We start from the raw sequence: 14,429 nt of genomic DNA on the forward strand, positions 1-14,429 counted from the left end.
AGAAATGAAATGAATTATGTAGTCTACGTCCCTTAAGGGTTTGAAATGTGCCCTAGAAAGTATATTGAAAATAATGGCCATTTTCAGAACTTCCGAATAATTGTTTAGTAAAGGGGGCAAGCTTGACGACCGCACAAGCTCGAATTTAAGTTTTTACTGAAACTGAAAAATAATAATATGGTAACAGGGTAGTTAACTATCAGTCAAGTCAGCTACTCTTTATGAAAAGTCAAAAAATATGACATAGTGACGTATTTTCGTTGGTATCAAATGAGTGTCTAATAAAATGTTTCAGTCTGTAATAATTTCAAAATTACGAAAAAAGCTACATAGTCTGGGCATTTTAGATGAACGTTTTATGAGTATAAAGAGTTTAATAATTTTTTGTTAACCCAGTCAACTACCCAATTGTAAGGAATATTTGGATTAAAGCCTACTGGTTCAAATAGAAAAAAAAATGTGGTAAACAGACCATTTATTGAGGAAGGCTATATAACATGAAGCTATGACTAATAGGAGTGAGCTGATAACTAAAGTTCTCTCGGACAAAGTTTAAGGCCGCAAGTTTTATAACATGCAGTAAGAACAAAACCATCAGAATTACTCATATTTTCTTATCAATGTTCTTAAAATAATGTCATTTATTATTTACTAAGATGTTTCTTATCTTATCACATAATATGCATAATATTTTGGTCTCGTGATCACATATTTTATTGGATTTTTTTCCCATTAATGTCTCACTGCTGGGCAAGAGTCTCCTTTCAAATCGAGGCGAGGTTAAACCTTGAGTCCACCACGCTGGCCTAATGCGGGTTGAGGAATTTTAAAAGATTTCTCGGAGTACAAAGTATCGCACGTGTTAATACTTATATAAGTTATCGTTAATTTGTTTCTGTGTACAAAATGTTATCAAATACATACATTTTTTATAATATCACGCCTGCAATTATACGTGAAGGTGTAGACAGTTGACCTAAGATTTACCAAGTGAATACTGGTAAAAGTTCGGAATAAAAGAATTGTTCGGAGTTTTACCATTGAGTTGGTAAATCTTAGGTTTTACCGGAAAATCTAAGATTTCTAAGATCTCGGAGAGCACGTAAAGCCGTCGGTCCTGCGCCTGACCTCTCTCACTGGTTGTGTCGGTTATCCGTCCCACCAGACTATGAGAGTGATGGAATAGAGAGTGTACCTGTGTATTGTGCACACACTTGGACACTATAAACAAAGTCCTGCACAGATGACCAGCTTCAATGAAACTGACCGCAGTAGCCGTATCGGTTAGGACATTATTATATATAATACACACTTTTCGCTATTAACCCTAGAAAGATGGTCTGCGTAAAATTTACGCATGCGTTTGCGAAATTTCGCTCTATCTTTCTTAATATCGCGAATGCATCGCTGTGCGTTTCGGACATTTCACTAGTCACTGGGGGCTACTGTGTGGCGTACGTGTCAATAAGGTAAGTTGCACCCATTTTGAAATATAACGACGAGCGTGAGTCAATTTTACGCATGAGTATCATTTCACTACTATACAATATGATTATCTTTCTAGGGTTTACAATGTTTTTCCTATGTACGGGGCATGCACGAACACGCATTTTACTTTAAAATATCCGTATCCTATTTATATTAGGTCGGGGAAAAAGTCTTTTCGCATTATAGTATGTATGAACTTGTAATAAAATCTTTTCTCTACATAAAAATGCTCGATATTTGGGTACCTCACGAGCTCACTGAAAGAAACCTAATGAACCGTGTACTCATTTGTGATTCTTGAAGCCAAAGAGATTTTATTACAAGTTCATACATACTATAATGCGAAAACACTTTTCCCCGAACTAATATTAAACATGCAACTCGAGAGTTTAAAAGTTATAAGACAATAAATTTCAGTACATTCTTACATCAAATTACGCCTTATTCCGAAAGGGGTAGTCCTCTGACTACCCCCGTGGCGCAATGGTTTAGGTCGCCACGCCGATACCAATGCTTTGGGAGGTCGTAGGTTCGATTCCCACACGGAGCAATTATTTGTGCGATCCACAAATAATTGTTTCAGGTCTGGTCGTGCTTTTTGCCGTTGTTTGTATGTTTGTAAAAGTCCCCGCGACACAAGAGCAATTCTTAATGAAGGAATGGTCTTTTTAAAAAAAAAAAAAATAAGTGTTAGTATTTTACGAAAATTTCTTTCTTTAAAAATCATTGTATTTTGAACCAATCAATAGTCGTATACTCTACCTTATAGACCACAGACGCAGTGTTAGTCATATAAATAATTGATATTATATAACATTTCCTATATATCGCGTGACTGGAAGTTATTAAACTTTTTACACTAACTATAAAAACTTCTAAGCGTTATTTGATTACACAAATCGTTCTAGAAAGATCTGCTTATCTTATTTTATTTTAAAAGACAACTCCCGCACAAAGAATTACTCTTGTGTCGCGGGGTTTTTTGGCCCGACCCGGGATACGAACACGAGACATCACGCGAAAGTTCACCCCTGGTATAAAGCTATAGACTCACCCCCTATTACATCTATACTATACTAATATTATAAAGCTGAAGAGTTTGTTTGTTTAAACGCGCTAATCTCAGGATCTACTGGTCCGTTTTGAAAAAATCTTACAGTGTTAGATAGCCCATTTATCGAGGAAGGCTATAGGCTATAAATGTCACGCTACAATTAATAGGAGCAGAGTACCAGTAAATAATGTTATATAAATGGGGAAAATTATGACCCATTCTCTCTTATGTGACGCAAGCGAAGTTACGCGGGTCAGCTATCTACATAATATGAAGAATCATTCAATTATGTTTTTGTATGTTTAAAATTCAATCAGCAAAAACGGTTAGACATATTTGGATGAAATATAGCGTACAGTTAAGTTTATAAAAAGTGATGGGTCAGAAGTAATGATCACTTGTTATAACGGTGAAGGAAAACATCGTGTTGACATGTCTGACAGTTGTTTAACACAGCTCTTGAAAGTAAAGTCTCACTTGATCAGCGTGGTGGACTCAGGGCCTAGTCCCTCTCTCCTTTCGAGAGGGGACTCTTGCCCAGCAGTGGGATAAAAAATAGTTATCATTGTTATTTATTTATAACTTAAATGGAAAATAAACAGTGTTATGTAATATGTTAGGTCCCGAGCCTGCGACTATAATAACAAACTCCATTGAAACTTGGTTCAGTGGTTTAGCTGTCAAAGCGTAACAAACAGACAGACAACTATTCGTATTTAAAACCGACTTAAAAAAGGAGAAGTGTCTCCAATCGTCCATTTTTTTTGTTACACGACCACTATTAATTGGGTTTCGATTTTAATGAATCTTTTTTAAAGCTTCTACATCCCATGTGATCTTATTAACTTCGGTTTTTATGTAAAAATAACCCACCAACCGACCATGCATATTATTTATTATTTATAATCTTTACTATTCAATATTTGTCAGAGGCGCCCGTAGCCAGTTGCGCTCACCGGTCGGTAAACGATCTGTGGGTTAAGCAACCCATGGCGCGGTCATTCCATAGATGGGTGACCGCATAGTGGTATATGAACAGGGCGTCTCCGTGCTTCGGAGGGCACGTAAAAGGTCGGTCCCGGTTGTTGTCAATTAAGATAACAGTCGTTAAGCCACGTCAAAGGCCTTCGGGCGGCTTGAACAACTTTGACAATAGGTTGACCACTAACCATACGACAAGAAGAGAAGAATATTTGTCACCTTGATTTGCTCGAATTTACCGTAACGCCTACAAGAGTAAGGTCCATATTATTATCTGTTCAGAGGTCATTGCCCTCTTACGTAATACTGACCTTGTCATGTCTATAAGCAGATAACGGGAAGCCATGTCATTCCACGTTACATATACTAATATGGCTGACCAAATATTTCGAATTAATTAAATTATGTAAAGCTGTGAAATAAATCCTACGCCTTTAAGATAGTCGGCAAACGCTCAATATGTTAACGCGTACATTACATAGATGTAGGTGCAGTGTTTCAGCTGAGCGTCTCCGTGCTTTGAATGGCAAATTAAATCAAATCAAATTATTACGGTGATACATTGAGCTGAAAAATTGCGCCCTCACTTCGTAACTTTAAATCTTTTTAACTAAGACACTTTAAATGTTTATTAACAAAAAAATACGAGTGTAATATTTTTTAATTATCTGACTAGCGGACTCATAAGAATCTGCTTTACATTGCAAAGATTCATATTAGTTAACAGTAATTAAACCATGTCTAAGGATTTTTCTCTAACTCTAATAAAACATTGGCCACATCACGCATACGTACAGTAATTAACTAAAGATAATAACGAATCGTATGGTTAGTGATCAACCTAGTGTCAAAGTTGTACGTTTGTGGTGAACTGTTATAAACAACAACGGTGACTTGTATCACGGAGACGCTCAGCTGAAACACTGCACCTACATCTATGTAATGTACAAGTTGACATACTGAGCGTTTAATTCGAAACTGACCAACGGTGAAGGACTTGGTTTATAGTGTCCAAGTGTGTGCACAATACCAGTGGCGAAGGGTCATTTTTTACAAAAGGTAAGCCGGAGCTATAAGTCATTGTCTACGTATAGTACCTACATATTATGTACATCGTAAGAATGCCGACGTAAAAGTAGCGTATTACTGCATAATAACAATATGAGAGTATTATCTACATTCGACTACAGTTTCTTATTTCTCTCTACAGACTAATAATACATAGGTACTTACCATGCTACCTAATCATGCTTGTTTTGTATTAAGTTACTATATCTTCAGTAGTAACACGTAGGTAACACAACAGCACATATTTAAGATAACGTATATCGAACGATTGATGATTGTCTCGCACTGGTTGTTTAATAACTTATTATACAAGCAATTTAGAATGCATTCATCAACAATAAAATATCAAACACATTATGGATAAACGCAGAACACTTTTATTGTAATGAGTTTAACCTATAAATCTGACAAAATGAAAATTTACTCTAATAGAAACATGCAAAACAATTACTGTTTAATATACTGATACATTCACAATTATGCACAAACACAATTATCAAGGAATAATGTAGTAATAAACACAAATATTCTAATTTGTTATAGAGCGCGCGAAAGATGTAAACAGTAAACAAACATGACCTAATGTCAAACTGGACAAAACTGACGTTCCTCTAATACTTATGCAGGATGCTTAGCTTATATTTTCCATCTCGCTCTTGCACGCGGCTCGCACCGCGACAGAAACATGCGTAAGATCATGTGTCCCCCGCGGCGCGAGCGCTGTAGCGCGAGGCAACCCGCTCTTCCTCCGGCTTGCTCGCCACTATGCAGCGCGGTGTAATGCGCGATCCAAAAGGTCGTAAGCGACATCGCCGCCATAGTTTTTATTGTACGCGATTCTCGATCAGCGCCTCCGGCTTATTTCATTATTATTACTTCACGTTGCGTTTTTAGCGGAGCGTAATTTTTGAAGGGTAGGCGTTTTCGTACTGTTTCGATTAGATTAATGATTCTAGTTAAAGATTTCGGTGTAAATATTGATGATTATTAATTAATTGTGTTTTATTTGGCAATAGTAAACAATTAATTTAACACTAATATTAAGCCTGTCCAGAAAGGGAAGCCGATAGGAATCGAGTTGTATGGAGCCTTCGCCACTGCACAATACACAGGTACACTCTTTTCCCTTACTCTCATAACCCGGTGGGACGGATAACCGACACGACCACTGAGGGCAGGCGCAGGACCGACGGCTTTACGTGCTTTCCGAGGCATGGAGGTCTACCTTCTAACTCCGGACAGGTTCTAAGAAACTTAACAGAAAATCTCATAATAATTTTTGGCCCTACCTAGGATTCGAACTCGAGACCTCTCGTGCGGTAGTAGCACACACTACCTACCGCGTCACAAAGGCAGTCAACCTATCTATGTATATAGAATACATAGGTATTATTAGGTATAGTACGTCCTAGTAGGTCGTAATAATCGGCTTTGCGTCACAATTGCTTCGATCTACGCTTGTAGTGCTTCCTGTTGATCACTTAACGAGGGGTCAGTAGTTGTCTCGTTAATCTATAATAACATGCGTACTACTAATATAGTGTAGGCAGAGGTGTAGGAAATATACCTACGTTTATGTATTCAAAATCATTAGTTTCAAGCTGCTGCCCATAGATAAAGTATATATATTAGGTCGGGGAAAAAGTGTTTTCGCATTATAGTATGTATGAACTTGTAATAAAATCTCTTTGGCTTCAAGAATCACAAATGAGTACACGGTTCATTAGGTTTCTTTCAGTGAGCTCGTGAGGTACCCAAATATCGAGCTTTTTTGTGTAGAGAAAATATTTTGTTACAAGTTCATACATACTATAATGCTAAAAGACTTTCCCCGACCTAATATAATACCATATGCGTACTACTACTATAGTGTAGGCAGAGGTGTAGGAAATATACGCATGTTTATGTATAAATACATACATTATGTAAAGTCTTTTATATACCAAGATGTGGGCAGAAATGTAAGACATAGAGCTACGTCATTAACAATGTTAATCTCATTTACTAGGGAGCTTATTACCATATGCTTGTCATGCTCCCAAACTCCATTACTTTTTAAAAAAAATTAAAACAAATTATAAAAGACCCATAGTACTATGTCCTATCTAGGAAACACGGGACCTCACGATCAGCATGCAATACCAATGGCGCCTCAGAAGAAAGATATAATTTCCCAAAAATGTGGACGCTTCGGAGCGAATATACTAGTATTTTATACGTAGCAGGTATTTTAGACATTTACCAACACTTTCAAATCCATTGCGGAGTTTCTCAAGGTTGTACGTTTACGACTGCGCATAAACCTGTCGTTGTAATGCGCTCCACATGTAAAGTGTCGCGTCGAGTTTAGTTTAGCAATAAAATGAACAACTTTGTAGATTGGCTGGTTACTTATTTATAGATACACCTACGATTTTATATACTTGTAGATTTTAGACTAAAACTTGGAGGAGTGTTCGTATCGTAAATACCAAATATCGTATGGGAATTGGATAAAGCCAGGAGCAATCGGCCACCATCTTAGAAAAAGGGCCAAGGGCGACCCTACTAACTTGAACTTAAGCTTCTGCTGACCCCATCTACACATAGAAATTTTTATGTTCTTTTTTTAGACAACTCCCGCACTAAGAATTGTTCTTATGGCGCGGCGACTTGTATAATAATATGTTACTGTAAAAGCCCGAACGGTGGTAAATCCTAAGATTTTCCGGTATAACCTAAGATTTACCAACTCGCAATGGTAAAAGTCCGAACAATTCTTTTATTTCGAACTTTTACCTATATTCACTTGATGATGTCGAGATGTCGCCGGAGCCCCGCTTTGCGGGGCTCCTCCTGCACCCAGTAGTTAAAAAAAATAACCACGACATAACCTAACCTACCCATGTCGCTTTGCCCAAAACTCCTTCTATATAACTATGTCACAGTATATAACTATACCGTGAAATAGTTATAAACATAGTTATGAAGGAGGATTTTTTTATATATCGTAACATAGTTTTTGAACTCTGGCTTGTTCGGACTTTTACCATTGAGAGTTGGTAAATCTTAGGTTTTACCGGAAAATCTTAGGATTTACCACAGTTCGAGCTTTTACAGTAACATATACATAGGTACAAACAACGGACGCAAAGTACAACCAGACCCGAAATAACTATTTGTGGATCGCACAAATAATTGTTCCGTGTGAGAATCGAACTCACAACCTCCCGACGTAATGGTAGCGGCGTAACAACCTTAACCACTACGATCCTCTGAGAAACGAAATATGACCTAAATATAACTTTTCTAAGGATTGATTAAATTAATAACCCCCAATTTAGCGGTAGTTTATATATTCAATAGAGTTTATTTTTTAAGAGTTTAAACGCTATTGAATAGATAAACTACCGCTAAATTTAGTAAGAAATGTTGTTCTAGAACTATGTTCTACGCATCAAGAAGGCAAGGTGATGTAACCTAGTGACATGTTCATAATAAAGTAACGCGATACTGCGGATGAGCGTCTCATGTGTTAACACCTCATGTAATGGCCTGCGGTTATATAAATATAACTACAACCCTGGCGCTATATAACAACTAGCTTCTTATAGTTAGTGGTCAACCTAGCGTCAATGTTGTTCAAGCCGCCCGAAAGCCTTCGACGTGGCTTATCGACTGTTTATGTGCATTATAACTTAAAGTCATTGGTGTGGTGCTTCGGATTCGAACCTGCATAGGAAACGAATTTTTACCCACTCGGCTATCACTACTAGTAACCTTTTAAAGTACGATCAAGTGAGAGTTGGACTCTTGTACGATGGGTACCGCACCATTATACAGGGTGTCCCAAAACTCAACGATAATCCGAGACAGGATGAAAGGCCAAGTCATACCGGTTCTAGGAAAAATAAAAAAAAATTCCATGTCACTTAGTTCAGAACCAATAGACATTTTTCAAAAAAGTTAAAATTCCACACCCTTGCTCGCATTTTCAAGTCCTGTGATCACCAATGTCACGATTTCGCTGTGTTTTTTTGAATTTCGTGATCTTTATTAAATATGCTATTAATCGTAAAACAAATTTATGCACAAAACATTGTTAATTTCATAAAAAAAGTTAAGTTTTAGTGAGTCATAATTTACAAAAATATCGTTAGTAGTTAACTTTGACGCTTCGTATTGAAGAAAAAAAGTACTACACTACCCTTGGCAAGTTATTTCAAAAGTTGGCGCATTTAATCAAGATTTCAAAATGGTGCAACACTTGCCACTTTTCTTTCCATTAAAAATGTTATTTTTATTTGAACGAAAAGTATCCTCGCAAATGGATCGGACGCAGTGATTCAATTTTATGACCTCCTCGTTCCCCCGATCAAAATCCAGTAGATATTTTTGACTGGGAATGCATAAAAGAAAAAGTCTATTTGAAATCAATACAAAATCTATCAGAACTTCGCTAGAAAATTGACACAGCGTCAGAGGAAATAAATGCAAGGAATTTTGCTTGACTGGTGCAAAGGTCTTTTGTAAGGCGTTGCAGAGCCTGTATTCGTGACAGAGGAAAGCAATTATTTTTAGTAAAGAGGTAATTGAGACATTCCATAACCAATATTTAACTTAAAAACATAATAGGTAATAATAATTAAAAAAAAAAACAATGAACGCACCATCATTCTTATTTAATTATTCTCCTTAAGCTAAAATAATCCGAATTGTTTTCCTCTGGCACGAATACAGGCTCTGCAACGCCTTACAAAAGACCTTTGCACCAGTCTAGCAAAATTCCTTGCATTTATTTCCTCTGACGCTGTGTAAATTTACTGGCGAAGTTCTGATAGATTTTGTATTGATTTCGAATAGACTTTTTCTTTTATGCATTCCCAGTCAAAAATATCTACTGGATTTTGATCGGGGGAACGAGGAGGTCATAAAATTGAATCACTGCGTCCGATCCATTTGCGAGGATACTCTTCGTTCAAATAAAAATAAAATTTTTAATGGAAAGAAAAGTGGCAAGTGTTGCACCATTTTGAAATCTTGATTAAATGCGCCAACTTTTGAAATAACTTGCCAAGGGTAGTGTAGTACATTTTTTTTTCAATATGAAGCGTCAAAGTCAACTAACGATATTTTTGTGAATCATGACTCACTAAAACTTAACTTTTTTTATGAAATTAACAATGTTTTGTGCATAAATTTGTTTTACGATTAATAGCATACTTATTGAAGATCACGAAATTCAAAAAAACACAGCGAAATTGTGACGTTGGTCATCACAGGACTTGAAAATGCGAGCAAGGGTGTGGAATTTTAACTTTTTTGAAAAATGTCTATTGGTTCTGAACTAAGTGACATGGATTTTTTTTTTATTTTTCCTAGAACCGGTATGACTTGGCCTTTCATCCTGTCTCGGATTATCGTTGAGTTTTGGGACACCCTGTATATTTGTTATATAGATACCTCAGTAATACGGCCCGTTTAGAGTAGCGAAGAACGGGATGACACATAGGATCAGGAATGGTCAAAGTGTCAGCCAGACATTAACCGGCACCCCCATCCCTAAGATAAGATAAGATAAGATAGTAATAGGGCGCTTTTACGGAACCGTTAGAAGATTGATATTGATTGATATGTTTGTAATAAATAAATAATGTTAATCTCATGCTTAAAGGTCGTTCACATAAATTATACTAAAATAGATTTGTTAGAAATTATAACGTAACATTTAAATTAGTTGAGGTAATATTTATTATTTCCAACTTCGACAAAACCTTACTAATATTATAAATGCGAAAGTTTGTGAGGATGTATGTATGTATGTATGTATGTATGTGTGTTTGTTACTCATTCACGCAAATACTAATAAACCGATGACGTTGAATTAGGTATATAGGTAGCAAGACCCAGAATAACGCAGGCTACTTTTTGTCCCGGAGTTCCAGAGGGTTCGGGATTAAAACGGAAAGGGTTTCCACGCGGACGAAGTAGCGGGTGGCCTCTAGTATAGGATACTTTTTATTCCAGGAAATCTTTTCACGGGTCCTAAGTCGCGGGTAGAAGCTAGTATCTTATCGATCTTACTTACAGACTGTGATATTATTATGAAGACTAAATTTAAAAACCTAAATAAATATCAGTGACTAAAAAATAACTATTAAATAAAAATACTTACGTGCTGTGAGTGACTTCAAACGATGTTAGAACGATTCCGCACAGCGGCGCGTCGCGCAGCGCGTCACTCACGAATGAATGACGTCGACGTCACTGACACGGCGTATGACGCGCGTCACTACTTCTGTGACGACGTCGCCGATCCTTGGAGAGAGCACGGTAGGTACACTGTCACCTTTAGTGACGTCACATATGAGTGACGTCACACAGCGCGTATGACGCGCGTCACTACTTCTGTGACGACGTCGCCGATCCTTGGAGAGAGCACGGTAGGTACACTGTCACCTTTAGTGACGTCACATATGAGTGACGTCACACAGCGCGTATGACGCGCGTCACTACTTCTGTGACGACGTCGCTGATCCTTGGAGAGAGCACGGTAGGTACACTGTCACTTGTAGTGACGTCATACATGAGTGACGTCACACAGCGCGTATGACGCGCGTCACTACTTCTGTGACGACGTCGCTGATCCTTGGAGAGAGCACGGTAGGTACACTGTCACTTGTAGTGACGTCATACATGAGTGACGTCACACAGCGCGTATGACGCGCGTCACTACTTCTGTGACGACGTCGCTGATCCCTGGAGAGAGCACAGTAGGTAAAATATGAGTGACGTCGCGTCACGGATACCACAACTTATTTGTATCACATTTATCAAACACTACTCCTATTTCACACAGAAAATTGGTACAATATAGGACTCTACGGTGGTCCGAGCAGGAATGTGCGACTGTTGATCTTGAGGCCCAGAATTCAATACCCGGAACAAAGTGCTGCTTTGTTTTCTAATTTCTACTGTATTTTTCAGATTATTATATAACAAGTTTGTAAATAGTGAAAAGTTAAGAACATTTTTTGGTTGTAATTTGTAAAAGGACTGGTCGGATCTTGCCGCCGATAGTGGAATTTGGAAGGAAAGGGGGAGGCCTTTGCCCAGCAGTGGGACACTCAAACAGGCTAAGGAAAAGAAATTGTAAAACCTACGACTGCGACTTCTAATTTCAGTACTAGAAAGATATAATTGCAAATACCTTTTCTCGTTGTCTTCAGATGCGCTGGAACGCGAGCGACTCTCCCAGCACGCGGCCCTCAGGGAGCTGGTCTCCCGCGGCGACTGCGCCCAGTTGAAGCACAAACTGAACGCGCTCGGTACAGCTGCCGGGTTGATAGCCAATATGACGCCTGGAGGAGCCAATACACTGTTATATGTGTGAGTCAAGTGATGTTTATTAAGGTATAGAAATGGACGGATGAGCGTAAAGTCGCTGTTAAGGGTAGCTGCCGGTCTCGTAACTAATATAACGCCTGGTGGTGCCAACACATTGCTATATGTGTAAGTTAAGTTATGCTTACTAAGGTGTGGAAATGGATGAATGAGCGTAAACAGACAGCGTAGATATTGGCAGCTATTAGACAGAGCCAAATGATGCCCCGTGATATCAATACACTGCTATGATAATTATTCGATTATAATTAGAGGTTAATCTATCAGACTAATAGCCAATGTCGTAATGAGGGAGGGGTTAGGCCTTGAGTCCACCACTCAAGCCAAATGCGAGTTGGTAACTTTTCACACCTTCAAGAACTGTTCTAAAGAACTCTCAGGCATGCAAGTAGCATCACGATGTTTTCCCTCACCGTTGGATCAAGTGATCATTATTTCTAATACACAGCTTCGAAAAGTTATTGATACATTATACAGCCTCGGGTTCGAACCTGCAACCAACTTATACCACTCCGCTGTAACTGCTCTAAAAAAAAAAAAAATAACTTAATATAAAAATCCTTACTGCAGTCTTCCATGAATTCATTTGCCTTTTCCTCAGTGCTTCAGAAGCCGGCCTGACCTCGGCCGTGTCTTCCCTCCTCGCAGCGGGCGCGGACGGACGCGCGCACCCCGTGACAAAGTACTGCCCTCTCTACATAGCCTGCTACCACGGACACGTGGAGATCGTCAAACTGTTGCTAGCGGCCTTCCCTGAAGCTGTGCAGGTGAGGAACTTAATAAAAATGATTACCTTAATGATAATTAATTAGTACCTGGGTTAAATGAGGCGCCCATAGCCAGTTGAATTCACCGGTCGGGAAACGATCTAAATAAATATATTACTGTATTTATCTTAGAAAGTACCTGAGCCTGTAGTCAGTTACTCTCACCGGTGGGGAAACGATCTCTGGGTTAAGCAAACGTTAGCGCGGTCATTCCGTAGATGGGTGACCGCATAGTGATAAAATCAAAATCAAATCATTTATTCATTTAGATACATACATACAATCACGCCCTCTTCGGATAGTGGTAGGCAGACCACAGTACTTGGTGCGATCCTTACAAAGTATATTATTATCTTCACTAACAAAACTACTCATGCCACATGGGACATACATACATACATACATACATACAATCTAGCCCTCTTCCCATATTGGTAGGCAGAGACGATCTGTGGGTTAAGCAAACTTTGGCGCGTTCATACCATAGATGGGTAACCGCATAGTGGTATTTGAGCTGGGCGTCTCCGTGCTTCGGAGGGCACGTTAAAAGTCGGTCCCGGTTGTTGTCTACTAAGATAACAGTCGTTAAGCCACGTCAAAGGCCTGTCGGGCGCGGCGGCTTGAACAACTTTGACACTAGGTTGGTCACTAACCATACGACAAACAAACAAACAACAAAACTACTCATGCCATAAGTCATACATACATACATACATACATACATACATACATACAATCACGTCCTCTTCCCATAGGGGTAGGCAGAGACCACAGAACTTGGTACGATCATTACAAAGTATCCGTCTTATTCATAAACACACTATTAACCTATTTTAGTGAAAAAGCTACTATAATATGTTCTCTTTCATTGCGGTAAGGAGTGAAAAAAACAAAACACTTTATAAGCCTTTCATAACTTCATATATTTTTATGAATAAGATGGTATATCTTCACTAACAAAACTACACGTGCCATAAGTCATACATACATACATACATACCTTCATACATACAATCACGTCTTCTTTCCATAGAGGTAGGCAGAGACCATAGAACGCCACTTTGTAAAACATTTCACACACACATTCACATCACTATATACGAGACATCACCTATATGATCTGTGTATGTCTTTCATCTACGGCCAATTACATATTCAATTCTTCATTCACTCACTGCACAACTAACCCCCGGTTTCCGAGGTACATTTAGCGGTAGTTAATCTATTCGATAGTGTTTAAACTCATAAAAAACGCTTTTGAATATTAGCTCGGGGGAAAAGTATTTTCGCATTACAGTATGTATGAACTTGTAATAAAATCTCTTCTCTACATAAAAAAACTCGATATTTGGGTACCTCACGAGCTCACTGAACGAAACCTAATGAACCGTGTACTCATTTGTGATTGTTGAAGCCAAAGAGATTTTATTATAAGTTCATACATACTATAATGCGAAAAGACTTTTCCCCGACCTAATACATAAACTACAGCTAAATGTACCTCGGAAACCGGGGTTAACACAATCATCAGAACAAGGACCACTTTACAAGAGATCCGTTCAGTTCAAGTGCTAACTACAAAATGGCCGCTCTGCCGCTGCGCATGCTATTTTATAAATTCGTCTTTAGTGAAAGGCGCTAGTGGAGGGAAGTGGAGGGGCGCGCCGGTAGCGAGCTGTCAGACAAGA

At 38.5% G+C, this 14,429-nt stretch overlaps 1 protein-coding gene across 2 annotated transcripts in view; it reads left to right on the forward strand.

The window, feature by feature from the left end:
* The window catches only part of Lrrk (Leucine-rich repeat kinase), a 67,911-nt gene that overhangs the window by 9,002 nt on the left and 44,480 nt on the right, over positions 1–14,429 (forward strand). For both annotated transcript variants that reach the window (XM_076133465.1, XM_076133466.1), the window contains exons 4-5: positions 11,800–11,959; positions 12,576–12,741. In XM_076133465.1, the coding sequence (XP_075989580.1) occupies positions 11,800–11,959; positions 12,576–12,741 (326 nt within the window). The remainder of the gene's footprint in view (positions 1–11,799; positions 11,960–12,575; positions 12,742–14,429) is intronic.

This window comes from Anticarsia gemmatalis, chromosome 29, assembly GCF_050436995.1.
Source record: "Anticarsia gemmatalis isolate Benzon Research Colony breed Stoneville strain chromosome 29, ilAntGemm2 primary, whole genome shotgun sequence".
In the NCBI taxonomy this organism is placed as follows: domain Eukaryota; kingdom Metazoa; phylum Arthropoda; class Insecta; order Lepidoptera; family Erebidae; genus Anticarsia; species Anticarsia gemmatalis.